General features: G+C 38.8%; 1 protein-coding gene across 1 annotated transcript; it reads left to right on the top strand.

Annotated features, from left to right (window-relative positions):
* Positions 1-9,300: 9,300 nt before the first annotated feature.
* LOC136175656 (olfactory receptor 5M5-like) lies at positions 9,301-10,251 on the top strand. The gene has a single exon (XM_065945906.1). The coding sequence runs from the start codon at positions 9,301-9,303 to the stop codon at positions 10,249-10,251; it is 951 nt and encodes a 316-aa protein (XP_065801978.1).
* Positions 10,252-22,076: the final 11,825 nt, after the last annotated feature.

Below are 22,076 nucleotides of genomic sequence, written 5' to 3'. Positions count from 1 at the left end.
ATCTTTCAGGATTTGAAATAGCTCAACTGGAATTCCATCACCTTCACTAGCTTTGTTTGTAGTGATGCTTCCTAAGGCCCACTTGACTTCACATTCCAGAATGTCTGACTCTAGGTGAGTGACACAACATTGTGATTATCTCGGTCATGAAGATCTTTTCTGTACAGTTCTTCTGTGTATTCTTGCCACCTCTTCTTAATACCTTATGCTTCTGTTAGGTCTATACAATTTCTGTCCCTTATTGAGCCCATTTTTGCATGAAATGTTCCCTTGTTATCTCTAATTTTCTTGAAGAGATCTCTAGTCTTTCCCATTCTGTTGTTTTCTTCTATTTCTTTGCACTGATCACTGAGGAAGGCTTTCTTATCTCTCCTGGCTATTCTTTGGAACTCTGCATTCAAATGGGAATATCTTTTCTTTTCTGCTTTGCTTTTTTTCTTTTCTTTTCACAGCTATTTGTAAGGCCTCCTCAGACAACCATTGTGCCTTTTTGCATTTCTTTTCCATGGGAATGGTCTTGATCCCTGTCTCCTGTACAACGTCATGGACCTCCATCCATAGTTCATCAGGCCCTCTGTCTATCAGATCTAGTCCCTTAAATCTATTTCTCACTTCCACTGTATATTCATAAGGAATTTGATTTAGGTCATACCTAAATGGTCTAGTGGTTATCCCTACTCTCTTCAGTTTAAGTCTGAATTTGGCAATAAGGAGTTCATGATCTGAGTCATAGTCATCTCCAGGTCTTGCTTTTACTGACTGTATAGAGCTTCTCTGTCTTTGGCTGCAAAGAAGGAGAAATGGCTACCCATTTCAATATTCTTGCCAGTGAAATTTCCATGGACAGAGAAGCCTGCTGGCTACATCCATGGGGCTTCAAAGAGTGAGAATCAACTTAGTGAATGAGCACACACACTACACAAGTATTTAGCACTTGATTTGGGGTGCAATTTTCCTTTCTATTTTCCATTTAAAAAATAGTTTTGTAGGTTTTAGGATACTTTCCTTTTTCCCTTCATACTTCATTGGCAGCTCTGCTTACAAACTGTGCTGCAGAAATGGCAAGCTTCATGCAGATCCAACTTGTGCAGTTAGCATGCTTCTGTTTTAAGAAGCCCATTAATTACATTTCATGCTCTACTCTCATTGTCTTGAAATGCTTGATAGTTTTTAAGCAATGATTGAGAACATTTTCCTTTGTATTGGATCTTGTCTACGGTGTACACTATCCTAGTTCTAATTTTAATAATTTGTAGATTTCTAATTATACAGTGGAAGTGACAAATAGATTCAAGGGACAAGATCTGATAGACAGAGTGTCTGGAGAATTATTGACAGAGGTTCCATAGTACAGGAGGCAGTTTTTCCTTTTCCCCAAGAAAAAGAAATGCAACAAGGCAAAAGTTTTAGGAGGCTTTACAAATAGGTCAGAAGAGAAGTAAAAGACAAAGGAGAAAAGGAACGATTTACCCATGTGAAAGTAGAGTTCCAGAGAACTGCAAGGAGAGATACGAAAGTCTTCCTAAGTACACAAGGCAAAGAAATAGAGGAAACCAATAGATTGGGAAAGAGTAGAGAGAGCTTCAAGAAAACTAGAGACACCAAGGGGACATTTTATGCAAAGATGAGCACAAAAAAGGACAGAAATGTTAAGGACCTAACAGAATCAACAGATTTGAAGAAGAGGGGCAAAAATACACAGAAGAACTGTACAAAAAAGTTCTTATGACTCAGATAGCCATCATGGTGTGATCACTCACCTGGAGTTAGATCCTGGAGTGTGAAGTCAAGTGGGTCCTAAGAAGCATTATCATGAACAAAGCTAGTGGAGGTGAAGAAATTCCAGCTGAACAGTCTCATTCCTAAGAGATGATATTGTTAAAATGCTGCACCTAAAAGGCCAGCAAATTGGGAAAACTCAGCAGTGGTCACAGGACTGGAAAAGGTCAGATTCAATTCCAATCCCAAAGACGGCCAATGCCAAGCAATGTTCAAAATGCCACACAGTTACACTCATTTCACATGCTAGCAACCTAATGTTTAAAATCCTGCAAGCTAAGTTTCAGGAGTATATGGACTGAGAACTTCCACAAGCACAAGCTGAATTTAGAAAAAGTAGAGGAACCAGAGATCAAATTGCCAACATCCATCAGATCATAGAAAAACAAAGGCAATTCGAGAAAAAAACGTAACTTCTGCTTCATTGACTATGCCTAAGCCTTTGACTGTGTAGTTACAACAAGCTGTTGAAAGCTTTCAAAGAGATGAGAATACCAGAAAAATACCAGAACACCTTACCTGCCTCCTGAGACAGATGTTTGCAGGTCAAGAAGCAACAGAACTGACATGGAACAGCAAACAGGTTCAACATTTGGAAAGGAGTATGATAAAGCTGTGATAAAGTTGTGTATTGTCACCCTGCTTATTTAACTTATTTGCAGAGCACATCACGAAAAATGCTGGACTGGCTGAAGCACCAGCTGAAATCAGGATTGCCCAGAGAAATAACAATACCCTCAGATATGCAGGTGACACCACCCTTATGGCAGAAGGCAACGAGAAACTGAAGACCTTCTTGATGAAGGTTAAAGAGAAGAGTGAAAAAACTGGCTTAAAAATCATATTCAAAAGCTAAGATCATGTGGTCAGGTCCCATCACTTCATAGCAAATAGTTGGGGATACAATAGAAATGATGACATCTTATTTTCTTGGACTCCAAAACCACTGTTGACAGTCAGTGACTGTAGCCATGAAACTAAAAGACCCTTGCTCCTTGCAAGAGAAGTTTTGAGAAACCTAGACAACATATTTAAAAGCAGCAGCATCACTTTGTCAACAAAGATCCGTATTGACAATGCTATGGTTTGTCCAGCAGTCATTTACGGACGTTTGAGCTAGACCATAAAGGAGACTGAGTGCTGCAGAGCTGACGCTTCTGACCTGCGGCGCTGAGAACACTTTTGCAGAGTCCCTTGGACAGCCAGGAGATCAAACCAGTCAATCTTAAAATAAATAAATCTTGGATATCCATTGGAAAGACTGATGTTGAACTCAAGGTTCTAAACTTCGGTCTCCTAATATGAAGACCCTGATGCTGGGAAAGATTGAGGTCAGGAAGAGAAGGGGGTGACAGAGGATAAGATGGTTGGGTGACATTGCACACTCAATGGACATGAGTTTGAGCAAACTCAGGGAGATAGTGAAGGACAGGGAAGCCAGGCATGATGCAGTCCATGGGGTCACAGAGTCAGACGTGAATGAGCCACTGAATAGTAACTATTAATACATGCAAACATTTTACGTTATGATTTTTTATTATTTTTATTGGCTGAACCATTCTTTAAAATCTGTAGTGCTTTGAATTTTTCTAAAGCGTCAGACACGTGACTTTATATATGCTCATAACAGCTTCTTTTCCCCCTAATTCTATATTGCATCCCCCTCCTTTCTTCTCCCACTGGTAGCCACTAATTGGCTCTATATCTCTGACTCTGGTTCTTTTCTGTTTACTTCACAACATTGCTGTATTTTTTTTATAATCCACCTATTTGTGATATCGTGCATCATTTCTTTTGGTCTCTTTCTGCCTTCTTTTAGTACCCCAATGCCCTCCAAGTACATCCATGTTGCCACAAACAGCAAAACTGCATTGACATACAATGGGTCCTCTACATGTGAACTTTCAAGTTGTGAACTTTCAAAGATGCAGATGTGTGTTCATAGGGCCAGTCACAACCGACTGTGCTTTTGTGTACTCTGCTGTACCGTCCTGCAGAGAGTGCACTGGCACCTCATGTTTATTCCAAGTCAAACACGTCTGGAAACAACTGTAAACACACTGTCATGTGAAGTACACTTCAGATACTCTCCACTTACAACGACTTACTTACAGGCGATGGGTAACAAAGTCCCATCTCAGTCAGACACCCTGCGTGGTCTTGGCTCTGGAAAGGGGAGGAGGGAGCAGTAGTTATCTCACTGCTCTGCTGTGCCTGGGTGATTCCAGTTGTCAAAAAAAAGGGGGACAGAAAAACATGTCAAAGATACATTGTCAAATTCAATTTTATATGTGATAATCCCAGTAATGTTAATCTCTGATTCCTGTGTTTAGTCTGCAAGTGATGCGTGATCCAGAAGGATGGTGATTCAATGGCCCTTTTAGGACTCAGTAATACTGAAGCCAGAAATGCATATTCTACTGCACCATTTATTGAATAACTAGTGTGTGCCACCCTGGTGTGGGTAAGGATGAGAGACAAAATTCTACTCAGATGTGTCAACTAAAGAGAATTTAATGGAACAAATTTATAAAGAGAATGCAGTCAGAGTTAAAGAAATCAGTCCAAGAAGTTGAAGTCTCTGGAGGCTAAGTCTAGAATGCAGTTTTCTTCCCAGACCTGACGAGGCCAACACAAGTGCTACTGTCAGGAGTCCAGTGTAACTAGATCCAGGAAGAATGCCCAGCCCACCTTCTCAACCCACACCTCAGCAGGAATTTTCCTTGGAAGGATGCAGCCACCCTAGCGTTTCATTATAAAACTGGGAGAAAAATGGAAAAGAAATTTGGATATTTTTCTCTTATTCTCCCCTGTGTTATGCTCTTGATTTCTCCTATTGGCCAAACTCAGAACTAGTTACCCTAGGGGCTCTTCTGATGGAATCTAAGGAATAAACTACAAGGGAACAACAACAGCAGCAACAATGTAGAGATAAAAGACAATAGATCTAGATGGGCTGGGCTGAAAAAGAAAGAATCAGCAGCGCATTTATATTATGTCTACCCACAGTGTTCCCATCACTAAGTGTTTATTATTATAGCTATCTAAAATACTAAGAACAAGATTCAGAATCAGGAAACAGGTAGTCCAAATGCAACAAAAGTTGTCTGATCATCTGATGGTTCACCTATTTCATGAACTCTTCCATCTTTCTTCTTGTAAACAGGAGAACTTAACGTGTTCCCCAACTCAAGTCTCAAAATATCAAGACATTTAGGCATAAGTTAAAACAAATAATGAATCCCATTGCTTCAGCATTTCAGGAGATTTTATTCCCTGATCATATTAGGGAGTGGCAAGAAGTTATGTCCTCAATGGACTTAACATTATTAAATAAGTAAAACACTTGTTTATAGTCTAAATGATTTAAGGTGAGAAATAATTGAACCCTAGGGAGTTTTTTCCTCTGTAACAATACTGGTATAAAATCCTAAGGTTTTTCATTTCCATGCTGTCACTGGGAAATCACTCTTCTTTCACAGGAAGGACTAGTCATCACTAAAATAGTGTGGAATCTAGAAATAAATACTTTAATTAAAAAAATCATTACCTGAAGCCTCTTCTCTTAAAATAGCAAATGCCTTTGTTGACAATTATTAAATGAATTTTAATAAAATTTCTGCATTAACATAGAAAATATCCGTATATATTTAGAATAAATACAGTGGAAAAACATTCTTCACTGAATGTTGCATGAAAGTCATTATTATTGTATAAACTAGGCAAAGTTCATTTAAAAGTTATTTTTCTTTATAAAGAACATTACAGCATACTAACACATGTATATGGAATTTAGAAAGATGGTAATGATATCCCTATATGCAAAACAGAAAAAGAGACCCAGATGTACAGAACAGACTTTTGGACTCTGCAGGAGAAGGTGAGGGTGGGATGTTTCGAGAGAACAGCATCGAAACATGTATATTATCTAGGGTGAAACAGATCACCAGCCCAGGTTGGATGCATGACAAGTGCTCAGGGCTGGTGCACTGGGAAGATCCAGAGGAATCGGGTGGAGAGGGAGGTGGGAGGGGGGATTGGGATGGGGAACACATGTAAATCCATGGCTAATTCATATCAATGTATGACGATTACAAGGTTGTGAAGTGATTGGCCTCCAGCTAGTGAGAATAAATGAAAGAAAAAAAAGTTATTTTTCTTCTTTTTCTCTATAATGGATGTAAAAGAAGAACTAGCTGTGCCTGGATCATTAGCTAAGTAATTACTGCTTATTGAGTACTTTCTGTTGTTAAAATGAAAAACAAAGTGAAAGTGTTAGTCAGCCAATCATGTTTAACCCTTTGCTAGCTCATGGACTGTAACCCACTCGACTCCTCTGTCTAAGGAATTCTCCAGGCCAGAATACTAGAGTGTGTAGCCACTCCTTTAGGTAGAGGATCTTCCCAACACAGGGATTGAACCTGTGTCTGCTGTTGCAGGTATTCTTTACCATCTGAACCACCAGGGAAGCCCCCTTTCTGCTACCCTGCCCTTCTAATTGCTATCTTTCACCTGATGAAGGTGATATGTTTCCCCCCAAAAGAAAAAGGCTGTCATAAATGCATGCATCAAGTATAAGACACAATTCAGTCTGTGAAATGCTATCAGTTCAGCTCAGTTCAGTTCAGTTGTTCAGTCTTGTCTGACTCTTTGTGACCCCATGGACTGCAGCACGTCAGACCGCCCTGTCCATCACCAACTCCCAGAGTTTACTCAAACTCATGTCCATTGAGTAAGTGATGCCATCTCTGTTTGTGCCATTTCAGCTGGTGAAACGCTATAATGTAACTCAAATTCAGGCCTCATTTCTAAATACTGGGCTAGTTGTTTTGAACTCTTGCCTCATGGACAGGTAAGTGCAAGATCACGTTAGGTGAAAATTACCACCCTCATGAACATACACATGCAAAAAACTGAGCAGGTTTATATTCTGGCACTTTTCTACTCCTGAAAATGTTTATAAATATACTGTGGAGTAGCATCTTAATGGTGAAAACATATATCAATGGTCACATCATGACACAGCCTCAGAGCGAGGGTGTTTGTCGAGAGTACAGAGATTGCCATTCCTCAGAGCCATTTCTTCCGCTTCTCTCTGAGTTTTTCTTGCCCAGTCTTCTAAGATACCGTGTTCTGTATTTGAAATCAAAGGTCATGACCATAGAGTACTCAGGTAACTGATCTGGAATGTGCATTGCTTGCACTGTCTCATTTCCGCCCAGTGAGAATCGATGGAGATGCTAATTATTTGTAGTTTTGACTGACGAGTCAATAAATACATAGTAAAGACACAATCCTTACTCTAAAATTTGTTTTACTTACTACAAGAAGAACTATAATGTTCAGTTCAGTACCTCAGTCGTGTCTGACAATTTGCACCCTTGGACTGCAGCGCACCAGGCCTCCCTGTCCATTATCAGCTCCCGGAGTTTACTCAAACTGATGCCTATCAAGTAGGTGATGCCATCCAACCATCTCATTCTCTGTCATCTCCTTCTCCTACTTTCAATTTTTCCCAGAATCAGGGTCTTTTCCAACGAGTCAGTTCTTTGCATCAGGTGGCCAAAGGAATGGAGTTTCCATTTCAGTATCAGTCCTTCCAATGAAGAACTATAATCTTAGAAACTTATAAAAGGAAAACCAAATGATTGTCATCTTAATTGATTTTGATGACTTCTCTTTCATTTTCCGACCCTAGTCAATAAGTTCACATATCTCAGGAGGGTAGTGAAGTAGTATAAATGGCAAAAAAGGAGGGCTGGTTCATGTACAAAGTGATTTAAATGTGACCCATATCCATTCTTGGCACTGGAGCTGTTAATAAGTGTCATTATAACAGTGACATACCTGGCTTTGTGCTATTGAAAGAAAGTATAGTTTTTTTAGCATGGCCTTCATGGTCTCCCTTAGCATGCATGAATTTTGAGAAATGTACTTTATGCTTTCTTACATACTTTCTCAATTTTATGGGCAATATAATTATTATTATCAGTGTTATCTTTTACATGTTTAAAGAACTTAGAATTCCTATTGTAGGAATTCTCTGAAAAGAATTCCTTATTCTCTGAAAGAGTTAAAATGTGGTAGAGTTGCAATAAAATCATTACAGGTTGGGGATGTGTCTGTCAATCACCTTATAATAATTGTCTCTTCTCCTAAGAGGAAACTTTTCAGGCATTACTTTCCCCCAATAACACATTTAATGCATTATTACTTCTCCAACAATACATTTGATGCATTTAATACATTTTTGATTCCCAAATAATATGTTTAAGACATTATTACTCCATCAGTTAATACCACTGATACATGTGCATGTATAAAAATATACACATATCATTTATGTACTATATGCTCACCTGCTTTTACACAAAAATACTGGCTTATCTGTGCCCCAGGAACCAACTTTTGCCCTCGATAATTGGATGTAATATAGTTCAGTTCAGTTCAGTTCAGTTCAGGGGCTCAGTCGTGTCTGACTCTTTGCGACCCATGAACCCCACCACACTGTAATAGAGAAAGACAAGCATATCCTGAGATGTCTTAAAAGTTAAGTAAGATTTGGGAAAGGCCACCAGAGAGAGGCAAGAGTGGATAAAATGAGCATACATCGAAAGGTTGAGGGGCTATTTCTAAAATGACCCTGAGGTTAGAGTGGCAGGTAGACAGAAACTGGTCCTTTAAAGATATGTCTACTCCACTTACCTAAGCCCATTCACCTGTTAAACAAGTGAGTTTCATGTACTGATGCTTTAGACACCATATCAAAATTATACCAAAAACAAGGGATCATAATTTCAAAGGGAAACAATATTTAAAGGAATTATCAGTGGTCAATTCAAGCTAATGTTTTGCAGAAAAGATAAAAGCTTTTCAACTAGGAGAAGAATAGCACAGATCATTTGAAAATATGATTGCCTTTCTTTTTTTTTTTTTTTTGTCTTTTTTTAAATTTATTTTTATTAGTTGGAGGCTAATTACTTTGCAATATCATAGTGGTTTTTGCCATACATTGACATGAATCAGCCATGGATTTAATTGTATTCCCCATCCTGATCCCCCCCCCACCTCCCTCTCTACCCGATCCCTCTGGATCTTCCCAGGGCACCAGGCCAATTTGCCTTTCTGTAAAGAAACTATAATAAGTTACATATCAAAAATACATAGCTCATGCTTACTAGCTTATTTCTGTCTTTAATTTCTGATGTGGCCCATTTATAAAGTCTTTACTGAATTTGCTATATTATTAGTAAGTGTATAGTTCTATGTTTTGGTTTCTTGGCCATGAGGCGTCTGGGATCTTAGCTGTCTAACTGGAAATGAAGCACACACGGACTGCCTTAGAAGGTGAGGTTGTAACTGCTGGATCACCAGGGAAGTCCCCTAAGTTATTTCTTTATACCACATGTATTTATGGGGAATAGGCAGCAGATGACATGATGTAAGAAATGGAGAAATGACAAAAGACCAACTCACTTTTATTTCCTTTTCTTTAGGCATCACCAGAAGCTGAGCAACACCATGTTCAAGGACAACTACACAGAGGTGACTGAGTTTATCCTCGTGGGGCTGACAGACCGAGCTGAGCTGCAGCCTGTCCTCTTTGTGGTCTCCCTAGTCATCTACCTGACCACAGTCTTCGGCAATGTGAGCATGATTTTGTTAATCAGAGCTGACTCTAAACTTCAGATTCCAATGTACTTCTTCCTCAGCCACCTCTCCTTTGTAGATCTCTGCTCTGCCACCAATGTCACTCCTCAGATGCTGGTTCATTTCTTATCTGAGAGAAAAACTATTTCCCGCCTTGGTTGCTTTATACAGTTTGACTTTTCCATGTCCTTGGGAATCACAGGTGGCTATAATCTTACAGTGATGGCCTATGACCGCTACGTGGCCATCTGCAAACCCTTGCTATATGGCAGCAGAATGTCCCGAGGTGTCTGTGTCTCCCTTGTTGCTGCTCCTTATATTTACGGCTTTGCAAATGGTCTTGCACAGACCATTCTGATGCTCCGTCTCTCCTTCTGTGGACCCAAGGAAATCAACCACTTCTACTGTGCAGACCCACCGCTCATAGTCCTGGCCTGCTCAGACACTTATGTCAAAGAGACTGCCATGCTCATTGTGGCTGGATCCAACCTCACGTGTTCTCTCACCATCATCCTCGTCTCCTACATTTTCATCTTTAGAGCCATTCTGCGTATCCGCTCTGCAGAAGGGAGGCGCAAGGCCTTCTCCACCTGTGGGTCTCACCTGACAGCCGTCTTTGTATCTTATGGGACACGGTTCTGCCTGTATGTGAGGCCCCCTTCCTTGACCTCTGTAGAACAGGGCAAAATTATAGCTGTTTTTGCTGTTTTTGTGAGTCCTCTGCTAAACCCTTTCATCTACAGCCTTCGGAACAAAGATGTTAAAAGAGTAATAAAGAAAGTGATTCAAGATAAATTGTTTGTCAATTCGGTACACATTTGATCAATGGTATGTAATATTTTGTATTCTCTGACAAATTAGAATATTTAATTAATAAGTCACTTTTTGTCATTGGCTCATTTTCTTTTGTAAATCACTTACAAGAATTGAGAGAAAGTGTAAGGTCATCACCTTGTATTTCACTGTTTAAAATGAATATCATGTAGAAATTCAATGATAAGAGCATGCAGCATTGTTAGTGCTCTGTAAAATTAATAAGGGCCCGATAATTCTACCCACAATATTTATAACAGTAAAAAGTTACAAAAGTCAGAATAACCAAATGATGCTAAGGCAAGGATAATTTATTAGAGACGGGAGGCTTAATAATTTCCAAACTACTTTTCAAAACTTGTCATATCAGGAGGAACAGTTTTTTCTTGTTTGTTTGTTTGAGAGTTTCTTTCCTTTGTGTACATTATACATCAGCTAAAATCTTTGAGTCTCTTAAGCCACTTCTCTAAGAAATATATCTAGGTATTAGTATGACCCTTTTCTGGTAAAGGACATGGCAATCCACTCTAGTATTCTTTCCTAGAGAATCCCACAGCAAGAAGACCCTGGTGATCCCCAGTCCATGGGGTCGCAAAAAGTCAGACATGATTGAGCACTGAAACACACACACTGGTCTGTTTAGGCTTCCCTGTGGCTCAGACGGTAAAGAGCCTGCCTGCAAAGCAGGAGACCTGGGTTCCATCTCTGAGTTGGGAAATTCCCCTGGAGGAGGGCATGGCAATGCACTCCAGGATTCTTCCCTGGAGATCCCCTTGGACAGAGGAGCCTGGAGGGCTACAGTCCATGGTTTCCCCAAAGAGTCGGACATGACCAAGCGACTAACCCCACAGTGGGATTCTCATTCATAAAACTTTTGACAGAAATCTCCTTTAATCAGTAAGTCTACTTTGTAATGAAAAACAGAAAGATCTTAGAATATTTTAATTCTAGGTCCATTCTGCTTCTAACTTATGTGACATCATTTGGAAGTATAAACTTGATTCTTGACAATACCTTTTATTTATAAATGAACTTTAAATATTATTATTGTATATGAATGTAATTATCGTTATATACATGCTTATTTAATATGAATATTTCTTTAACTTTAGTGAACTTTGTCAATGTATCTCTCACTGTTCTCTTTTCTCCCACACTTCAGGTTTAGTTTTCTTCTGTATAATAGATACCCTTATATTCAGTTATTTCAGTGAGACTTTGTGTGAGACAGATTCTCCTTTTGTATATTTCTGAGAATTTCTTGCTTTAATTGTAATTCTCAAAGAATGTATTTGGATACAAATGTAGATACACAAATACTTTCTTTTCAGACTTGAAAATATTCCATTATCTGTCTTCCATTAGTTTTGGTAATACAGACAGTTGCACTATCAGATAATTTCTATTTCTCTGTAGGTAAAATACTGTATGTTTATAATTTGCTAATTTTCAGTTTCAGCATTTGTCTTTGTTGGGATTTAGTTATATTTATCTTTTTACATTTTAATTGCCTCCTTGGCTGATCTTTCCAAGCCATATCCTCTTAGTATATGCTCTTAAAATATCATATAACTTTAGATGATAGAAGTTTTCACAATTGCAATTTTAACAATATTTTTGTGATTTTTTTAGCTTATTTTGTCCCCAGGATCATAATCTTCAAATTGCCTTAGGTTCACATTTGAATTTGCTCACTAATTTAGAGTCAGTATATATCCCCAAACCTAGCACACAGGTGATTCATAAACATCACTTGATTTAACAAAAAGGGAATATGCCTTTTGCATTATAATTGAGTAATTTAAGCTCTAGTTTCTTCAACTTTCCAACATGATTTTCACTGATACTGAAAGTTAGCTGCACAGTCTTGCCCTACTCTTTGCAATCCTATGGATTGTATCCTACTGGGCTCCCTTGTCCATGGAATTCTCCAGGCAAGGAATGGGTTGCCATTTCCTTCTCCAGGGGATCTTCATGACCCGTGGATTGTACCCAAGCCTCCTGTACTGCAGGCAGATTCTTGACCAACTGAGTCACTAAGGAACTCTTCTAATTCTTAATAATTTAAAACCATATTGTACAACTGCAATGCTTCACCCTTCCCACCACAAAGAAGACATGCTTTAAGGACACAAAATATGGTTTGATTTTCTCTTAAACACTCTTCATTAAGCATATGGTGACAAAAAGAGTGCTCTCCCTGGATATTTACTAGTTATATGGATGAAGAAATGAATGAATTGATGGATAAATGAATGCCACAATACCCAGAGGATGTGTATATTTTGTAAACTTGTCATATTTACTTCCTAAACTCCTTGATAAAAACAAACAAACAAACAAACAAACAAAAAAAAAAACAACAATCCATTAGCCTGTTTGAATCCCAGTCTCACAATTCATTAATTACCTCACCCAGAGAAAGTTAATTATACTCTACTAACTTTAGTTTCTAATCTAAAAAAATGAAGACAATACTACTAATGGCCAATGGATTTGTGAGGATTAATTAAGCTAATATGTGTAAAGTGATTAGCCTACTGCTGGCACATACTAAGGATTCAATGGCTATGATTTATATAAGTAATTACAGCAATTCTGGTTTTTTTAACTATAATATTTAAACAAGAGTCACTTATCCTGAATCATCTCCCTACAGAGTATCATTTAGAGGGACAAGGATGTCTTCAAAGAATTCAAAATTACCTGAGAAAGAAAAGTCAAGATTTGCTGTACAGTTCCTGAATTAAATGCACACTGCACTTTCTTTCAATTATTCAGCATATATTTGCTCTTCAGTTATTATCTCCAAAACCTTACTAGATGTGGGTATCAGATTCTTGTTAAAAGTGTTTAAAGGCTAGTGGTAGCAACAGAAATATTAGTAGGTAATGGAAGCAGTATGTAAGCCAAGGATATGGCAGAGTGGTAATATAGCATGCAGTATAGAGGTTAATATATTAAGGGATTAGATCTGATAAAGTGCCTGGAGAACTATGGTCCAGGGTTCATAACATTGCAGAGGAGGTGGTGGTCAAAACCATCCCCAAGAAGAAATGCAAAAAGGCAAAATGGTTGTCTGAGGAGGCCTTACAAATAGCTGCAGAAAGGAGGAAAGTAAAAGGCAAAGGCAACTAGGAAAGATATATCCATCTGAATACGGAGTGCTGAAGAATAGCAAGGAGAGATAAGAAAGCATTCCTAAGGGATCAGTGCAGAGAAATAGAGGAAAGGAGTAGAATGGGAAAGACTAGAAATCTCCTCAAGAAAATTAGATACCAAGTGAACATTTGGTGCAAAGGGGCACAATAAAGGACAGAAATAGTAGGACCTAACAGAAAACTCAGCAGTGGCCACAGGACTGGAAAAGGTCCATTTTCATTCCAATCCCTAAGAAAGGCAATCCCAAAGAATGCTCAAACTATTGCACAATTGCACTCACCTCTCATGCTAGTAAAGTAATGTCAAAATTCTCCGAGCCAGGCTTCAGGAATACATGAACCAAGAACTTCCAGATGTTCAAGCTGGTTTTAGGAATGGCAGAGGAACCAGAGAACAAATTGCCAATATCCGCTGGATCATCGAAAAAGCAAGAGAGTTTCAGAAAAACATCTAATTTTGCTTTATTGACTATGCCAAAGCCTTCGATTGTGTGGATCACAATAAACTGTGAAAAATTCTGAAAGAGATGGGAATACCAGACCACCTGACCTGCCTCTTGAGAAACCTGTATGCAGGTCAGGAAGCAAGAGTTAGAACTGGACATGGAACAACAGACTGGTTCCAAATAGGAAAAGGAGTACATCAAGGCTGTATATTGTCACTCTGCTTATTTAACTTATATGCAGAGTACATCATGAGAAACGCTGGGCTTGAAGAAGCATAAGCTGGAATCAAGATTGCTGTGAGAAATATCAATAACCTCAGATATGCGGATGACACCACCCTTATGGCAGAGAGTGAAGAGGAACTGAAAAGTCTCTTGATGAAAGTGAAAGAGGAGAGTGAAAAAGTTGGCATAAAGCATAGCATTCAGAAAACTAAGATCATGGCATCTGGTCCCATCACTTCATGAGAAGTAGATGGGGAGACAGTGGAAACAGTGTCAGACTTTATTTTTGGGGGCTCCAAAATCACTGCGGATTGTGACTGCAGCCATGAAATTAAAAGACGCTTACTCCTTGGAAGGAAATTTATGACCAACCTAGAGAGCATATTAAAAAGCAGAGACATTACTTTGCCAACAAAGGTCCCTCTGGTCAAGGCTATGATTTTTCCAGTGGTCATGTATGGATGTGAGAGTTGGACTGTGAAGAAAGCTGAGCGCCGAAAAATTGATGCTTTTGAACTGTGGTGTTGGAGAAGACTCTTGAGAGTCCCTTGGACTGCAAGGAGATCCAACCAGTCCATCCTAAAGGAGATCAGTCCTGGGTGTTCATTGGACACACTGATGCTGAAGCTGAAACTCCAATGCTTTGGCCACCTCATGCGAAGTGTTGACTCATTGGAAAAGACCCTGATGCTGGGTGGTATTGGGGGCAGGAGGAGAAGGGGACGACAGAGGATGAGATGGCTGGATGGCATCACTGACTCGATGGGCATGAGTTTGAGTAAACTCCCGGAGTGGGTGATAGACACGGAGGCCTGGCGTGCTGCGATTCATGGGGTTGCAAAGAGTCGGACATGACTGAGCAACTAAACTGAGCTGAGCTGAACTGAAGTGAATAAGAAGATATGAAGAAGGATTGGCAAAAATACACAGATGAACTGTCCAGGAAAGGTCTTAATGACTCAGATAGCCATCATGGTATGATTACTCACCTTGAGTTAGACATCCTGGAGTGTAAAGTCTAGTGGGCCTTAGGAAGCGTTACTATGAACAAAGCTAGAAGAGGTGAAGAAATTCCAACTGAGCTATTTCAAATCCTAAAACATGATATTGTTAAAATGGTGCACTTAAAAGGCCAGCAAATTTGGAAAACTCCGCGGTGGCCACAGGACCGTAAAAGGTCAGTTTTCATTCCAATCCCAAAGATGGCCAATGCCAAAAATATTCAAACTGCCACACAATTACACTCATTTCACATGCTAGCAAATTAATGTTCAAAATCATTCAAGCTAAGTGTCAAGAGTATTGAAACTGAGAACTTCCACATGTACAAGCTGAATTTAGAAAAGGCAGAGGAACCAGAGATTGCCAACATCCAAGAGATCATAGAAAAACCGGGGCAATTCCAGAAAAACATATACTTCTGCTTCATTGACTATGCCAAAGCCTTTGAACATGTAGTCACAAAAAATTCTGGAAAACTTTCAAAGTGATGAGAATACCATAACAATACCAGAACACCTTATCTGCCTCCTGAGAAATATGTATGCAGATCAAGAAGCAGCAGTTAGAACCAGACATGGAGCAGCAAACAGGTTCAACATTTGGAAAGGAGTATGATAAAGTTGTATATTGTCACCCTGCTTATTTACCTTATTTGCAGAGTGCATCATGCAACATGCTGAACTGGCCGAGGCACAAGCTGAAATCAAGATTGCCCAGAGAAATAACAATACCCTCAGATATGCAGGTGACCCCACCCTTATGGCAGAAGGCAAAGAAAACTGAAGACCTTCTTGATGAAGGTTAAAGAGAAGAGTGAAAAAACTGAAAACTCATGTTCCGATAGCTAAGATCAAGTCATCCAGTCCCATAACTTCATAGCAAATAGATGGGAAAAATATAGAAACGATGACAGATTTTATTTTCTTGGGCTCCAGAACCACTGTTGACAGTCACTGTAGCCATGAAATTAAAAGATCCGTGCTCCTTGAAAGAAAAGGCTTGACATACCTAGACAATGTATTTAAAAGCAACAACGTCACTTTGTCAACAAAGATCCATATGACAATTCTATGGCTTTTCCAGCAGTCATTTACGGATGGGTGATCTGGACCATAGAGAAGACTGAGTGCTCAGCTGACGCTTCTGAACTGCGGCGCTGAGAACACCTTGAAGAGTCCCTTGGAGAGCCAGGAGAGCAAACCAGCCAATCCTAAAAGAATTCAACCTTGGATATTCATTGGAAGGGCTGATGCTGAAGCTGAAGGTCCAAAGCTTTGGTCACCTGATGCGATGATACTGATGCTGGGAAAGATTGAGGTCAGGAAGAGAAGGGGGTGAGAGAGGATAAGATGATTGGATGACGTTGCGGACTCAATGGACATGAGTTTGAGCAAACTCAGGGAGATGGTGAAGGACAGGGAAGCCTGGCATCATGTAGTCCATGGGGTCACAGAGTCAGACATGACTGAGCAACTGAACAACTATATATACATGTATAAGGATTATGTTATGTTATATTCTATTTTTTTTTTGACTGAACCATTCTTTAAAATCCATAGTGCTTTGGAATTTTCAAAAGGGTCATACACATGATTTTATATTTTCTCATAACAACTTCTTTTTCCCCTAATGCTGTATTGCAATCCCCTGCTTCCCTCTCCCCATTGGTAACCACAGTTGGGTCTATATCTGTGACTCTGGTTCTTTTTGGATTACTTCACAATATTGTTGTATTTTTATATTCCACTTATTTGTGATATCATGCATCATTTCTTTTTGTCTCTTTCTGCCTTATTTTAGTAGCTTAATGCCCTCCAATACATCCATGTTGTCACAAACAGCAGAATGGCATTCACATACAATGGGCCCTTTACATGTGAACTTTCAAGTTGTGAACTTTCAAAGATGTGAATGTGTGTTCACAGGGCCAGTCACAATTGACTGTGCTTTTGTGTGCTCTGCTGTACCGTCCTGCAGAGAGTGCACTGGTACCGTATGTTTATTCCAAGTCAAACACGTCTGGAAACAACTGTAAACACACTGTCATATGAAGTACACTTCAGATACTCTCCACTTACACCTACTTACTTACAGGCAATGGGTAACAAAGTCCCATCTCAGTCAGACACCCTGCGTGGTCTTAGCTCCAGAAAGGGGAGGAGGGAGCAGTAGATAGCTCACTGCTCTGCTGTGCCTGGGTGATTCCAGTTGTCAAAAAAAAGGGGACAGAAAAACATGTCAAAGACACGTTTTCAAATCCAATTTTATCTGTGATGATCCCAGTAATGTAAATCTCTGATTCTTGTGTTTAGTCTGCAAGTGATCCATGATCCAGAAGGATGGTGATTCAAGGACCCCTTTAGCATCCAGCAATACTGAAGCCAGAAATGCATATTCTACTGCAGTATTTATTGAATAACTAGTGTCTGACACCCTGGTGTGGGTAAGGATGAGAAACAAAATTCTACTCAGATATGTCAACTAAAGAGAACTTAATGGAACAAATTTATAAAGAGAAAGCAGTCAAAGTTAAAGAAATCAGTCCAAGAAGTTGAAGTCTCTGGAGGCTTAGTCTAGAATGCAGTTTTCTTCCCAGACCTGACGAGGCCAACACAAGTACTACTCTCAGGAGTCCAGAGAAACTGGATCCAGGAAGAATGCCCAGCCCACCTTCTCAACCCACACCTCACCAGGAATTTTCCTTGGAAGAATGCAGTCACCCTAGCACTTCATTATGAAACTGGGAGAAAAATGGAAAAGAGGTTTGGATACTTTCCTCTTACTCTCCTCTGTGTTATGCTCTTGATCTCTCCCATTGGCCAAACTCAGAACTAGTTACCCTAGGGGCTCTACTGATGGAATCTAAGGATTAAACTACAAGGGAACAGCAACAGCAGCAACAATGTAGAGATAAAAAAACAATAGATCTAGATGGTCTGGGCTGACAAAGAAAGAATCAGCAATGCATTTATATTATGTCCACCCACAGTGTTCCCATGGCTATGCGTTTAATATTATAGCTATCTAAAATATTAAGAACAAGGTTCAAAATCAGGAAATAGGTAGTCCAAATCAACAGAAGTTGTCTAATCATCCGGTGGTTCACCTATATCATGAACCCTTCCATCTTTCTTGTAAACAGGAGAACTTAATGTGTTCCCCAAGTGAAATCTCAAAATATCAAGACTTTTAGGCATAAGTTAAAACAAATAATGGATCCCATTGCTTCACCATTTCAGGAGATTTTATTCCCTGATCATACTAGCGAGTGGAAAGAAGCTATGTCCTCAATGGACTTAAGATTATTAAAAGAGTAAAATACTTGTTTATAGTCTAAATGATTTAAGGTGAGAAATAATTGAACCGTAGGGAGTTATTTCTTCTGTAACAATAATGGTATAAAATCCAAAGGTTCTTCATTTCCATGCTGTCACTGGGAAATCACTCTTCTTTCACAGGTAAGACTAGTTATCATTAAAATACTGTGGAATCTAGAAATAAATATTTTAATTAAAAAAATCATTATCTGAAGCCTATTCTCTTAAAATAGTAAATGCCTTTTTTGACAATTCTTAAATGAATTTTAATAAAATTTCTGCATTAACATAGAAAATAGCAATATATATTTAGAATAAATACAGTGGAAGAAACATTCTTCACTGAATGTTGCATGAAAGTCATTATTACTTTATAAGCTAGGCAAAGTTCATTTAAAAGTTTTTTTTCCCTATCTCCCCATCGGCATGGGGAGCACATGTAAATCCATGGATGATTCATGTCAATATGTGGCAAAAACCACTATAATATTATAAAGTAATTAGCCTTCAACTAATACAAATAAATGAAAAAAAAAAAAAAGTTATTTTTCTTCCTTTTCTCTATAATGGAGGTAAAAGAAGAACTAGCTGTGCCTGAATCATCAGCTAAGTAATTACTGCTTATTGAGTACTTTCTGCTGTGAAAATGAAAAACAAAGTGAAAGTGTTAGTCAGTCAGTCATGTTTAACCCTTTGCTAGCTCATGGACTGTAACCCACTCGACTCCTCTGTCTTAGGAATTCTCCAGGCAAGAATACTGGAGTGGGAAGCCACTCCTTTGGGTAGAGATCTTCTCAACTCAGCGATTGAAACTGTGTCTACTGTTACAGGCAAATTTTTTTACCATCTGAGTCACCAGGGAAGCCCCCTTTCTGTTACCATGCCCCTCTAATTGCTAACTTTCATCTGATGAAGGTGATATGTTCCCCCCCAAAAGAAAAAGGCTGTCATAAATGCATGCATCAAGAATAAGACACAATTCAGTCTGTGAAATGCTATCAGTTCAGCTCAGTTCAGTTCAGTCGTTCAGTCTTGTCCGACTCTTTGTGACCCCATGGACTGCAGCACGTCAGACCGCCCTGTCCATCACCAACTCCCAGAGTTTACTCAAACTCATGTCCATTGAGTAAATGATGCCATCTCTGTTTGTGCCATTTCCGTTGGTGAAACACTATAATGTAACTCAAATTCAGGCCTCATTTCTAAATACTGGGCCAGGTGTTTTGAACACTTGCCTCATGGACAGGTAAGTGCAGTATCTCGTTAGGTGAAAATTACCACCCTCATGAACATACACATGCAAAAACTGAACAGGTTTATATTCTGGCACTTTTCTACTCCTGAAAATATTTATAAATATACTGTGGAGTAGCATCTTAATGGTGAAAACATATATCAACGGTCACATCATGACACAGCCTCAGAGCGAGGGTGATTGTCGAGAGTACAGAGTTTGCCATTCCTCAGAGCCATTTCTTCCGCTTCTCTCTGAGTTTTTCTTGCCCAGTCTTCTAAGATACCGTGTTCTGTATTTGATATCAAAGGTCATGACCATAGAGTACTCAGGTAACTGATCTGGAATGGTCATTGTTTGCACTGTCTCATTTCTGCACAGTGAGAATCGAATGGAGATGCTAATCATTTGCAGTTTTGACTGAGGAGTCAATAAATACATAGTAAAGACACAATCCTTACTCTAAAATATGTTTACTTACTACAAGAAGAACTATAATGCTCAGTTCAGTAGCTCAGTCGTGTCTGACACTTTGCACCCTTGGACTGCAGCACACCAGGCCTCCCTGTCCATTATCAGCTGCCGGAGTTTACTCAGACTCATGTCTATCAAGTCAGTGACGCCATTCAACCATCTCATTCTCTGTCATCTCCTTCTCCTCCTGCTTTCAGTTTTTCCCAGAATCAGGGTGTTTTTCAATGAGTCAGTTCTTTGCACCAGGTGGCCAAAATAGTGGAGTTTCAGTTTCAGCATCAGTCAGTAGTTCCAAGGTACTATAATCTTAGAAAATTATGAAAAGAAAACCAAATGATTGTCATCCTAGTTGATTTTGATGACTTCTCTTTCATTTTCCAACCCTGTTCAATAAGTTCATATATCTCAGGAGTGTAATGAAGTATTGTCAATTCGAAAAAAAGGAGGGCTGGTTCATGTACAAGGTGATTTAAATGTGACCTATATCCATTCTTGGCACTGGAGCTATTAATGTGTCTTTATAACAATGACATACCTGGTTATGTGCTGTTGAAAGAAAGTGTAGTTTTTTAGCATGGCCTTCATGGTCTTCTTTATCATGCATAAATTTTGAGAAATGCACTTTATTCTTTCTTACAAACTTTCTCAATTTTATGGGCAATATAATTTTTATTATCAGTGTTATCTTTTACATGTTTTAAAAAACTTAGAATTCTTGGTGTAGATTTTATCTTTATTCTCTGCAAGAGTTAAAATGCAGTAGAGTGCAATAAAATCATTACAGTTTAGGGATGTATCTATCAATCACCTTATAATAATTGTGTCTTCTCCTAAGAGGAAACTTTTCATGCATTACTTTCCCCCAATAACACATTTAATGCATTATTGCTTCTCCAACAATATGTTTAATGAATTTAATACATTATTGATCCCCAAATAATATGTTTAATAGATTATTACTCCCTCATTTAATACCACTGATACAAGTGCATGTATAAAAGTATACACATATTGTTTATGTACTATATGCTTACCTGCTTTTACACCAAAAAAAGTGGCTTATTTGTGCCCCAGGAACCAACTTTTGCCCTCACTAATTGGCTGTAACATAGTTCAGTTCATTTCAGTTGTTCAGTCGTGTCTGACATTTGAGACACCATGAACTTCAGCACACTGTAATCTAGAAGGACAAGGATATCCTGAGATGTCTTAAAAGTTAAGTAAGATTTGGTGAGGGCCACCAGAGAGAAGCAAGAGTGGATAAAATGAACATATATCGCAAGGTTGAGGGACTATTTCTAAAATGACCTTGAGATTAGAGTGGCAGGTAGACAGACAGTGGTCCTTTAAATTAGTGTCTATTTCACTTACATAAGCCCATTCAACTGTTAAAAAATTAGTTTCATGTACTGATGTTTTTGATACATTATCAAAATTATACTAAAATCAAAGGATCATAATTTCAAAATGATACAATATATAAAGAATTTCAGTGGTCAATTCAAGCTAATGTTTTGCAGAAAAGATAAAAGCTTTTCAACTATGAAAAGAATAACACAGAAGCACTTGAAAATATGATTGACTTTCTGTAAAGAAACTGTATTAAGTTAGATAATAAAAATACATAGTTCATGCTTACTAGCTTATTTTTGTCTTTAATTTCTGATGTGGCCCATTTATAAAGTCTTTATTGAATTTGTTATATTATTAGTAAGTGTATAGTTCTATGTTTTGGTTTTTGGCCATGAGGCATCTGGGATCTTAGCTGTCTAACTGGGAATGAAGCACACACGGACTGCATTAGAAGGTGAGGTTGTAACTGCTGGATCACCAGGGAAGTCCCCTAAGTTATTTCTTTATACCACATGTATTTATGGGGAATAGGCAGCAGATAACATGATGTAAGGAATGGAGAAACGACAAAAGACCAATTCACTTTTATTTCCTTTTCTTTAGACATCCCCGGAAGCTGAGC

Source organism: Muntiacus reevesi, chromosome 9, assembly GCF_963930625.1.
Source record: "Muntiacus reevesi chromosome 9, mMunRee1.1, whole genome shotgun sequence".
Lineage (NCBI taxonomy): Eukaryota > Metazoa > Chordata > Mammalia > Artiodactyla > Cervidae > Muntiacus > Muntiacus reevesi.
This window is presented reverse-complemented; position numbering and strand designations above follow the sequence as displayed.

What these genes read in the sequence shown, in the direction of transcription:
- LOC136175656 (XM_065945906.1), top strand. Translation starts at nt 9,301, where the DNA reads ATGTTCAAGGACAACTACACAGAGGTGACTGAGTTTATCCTCGTGGGG.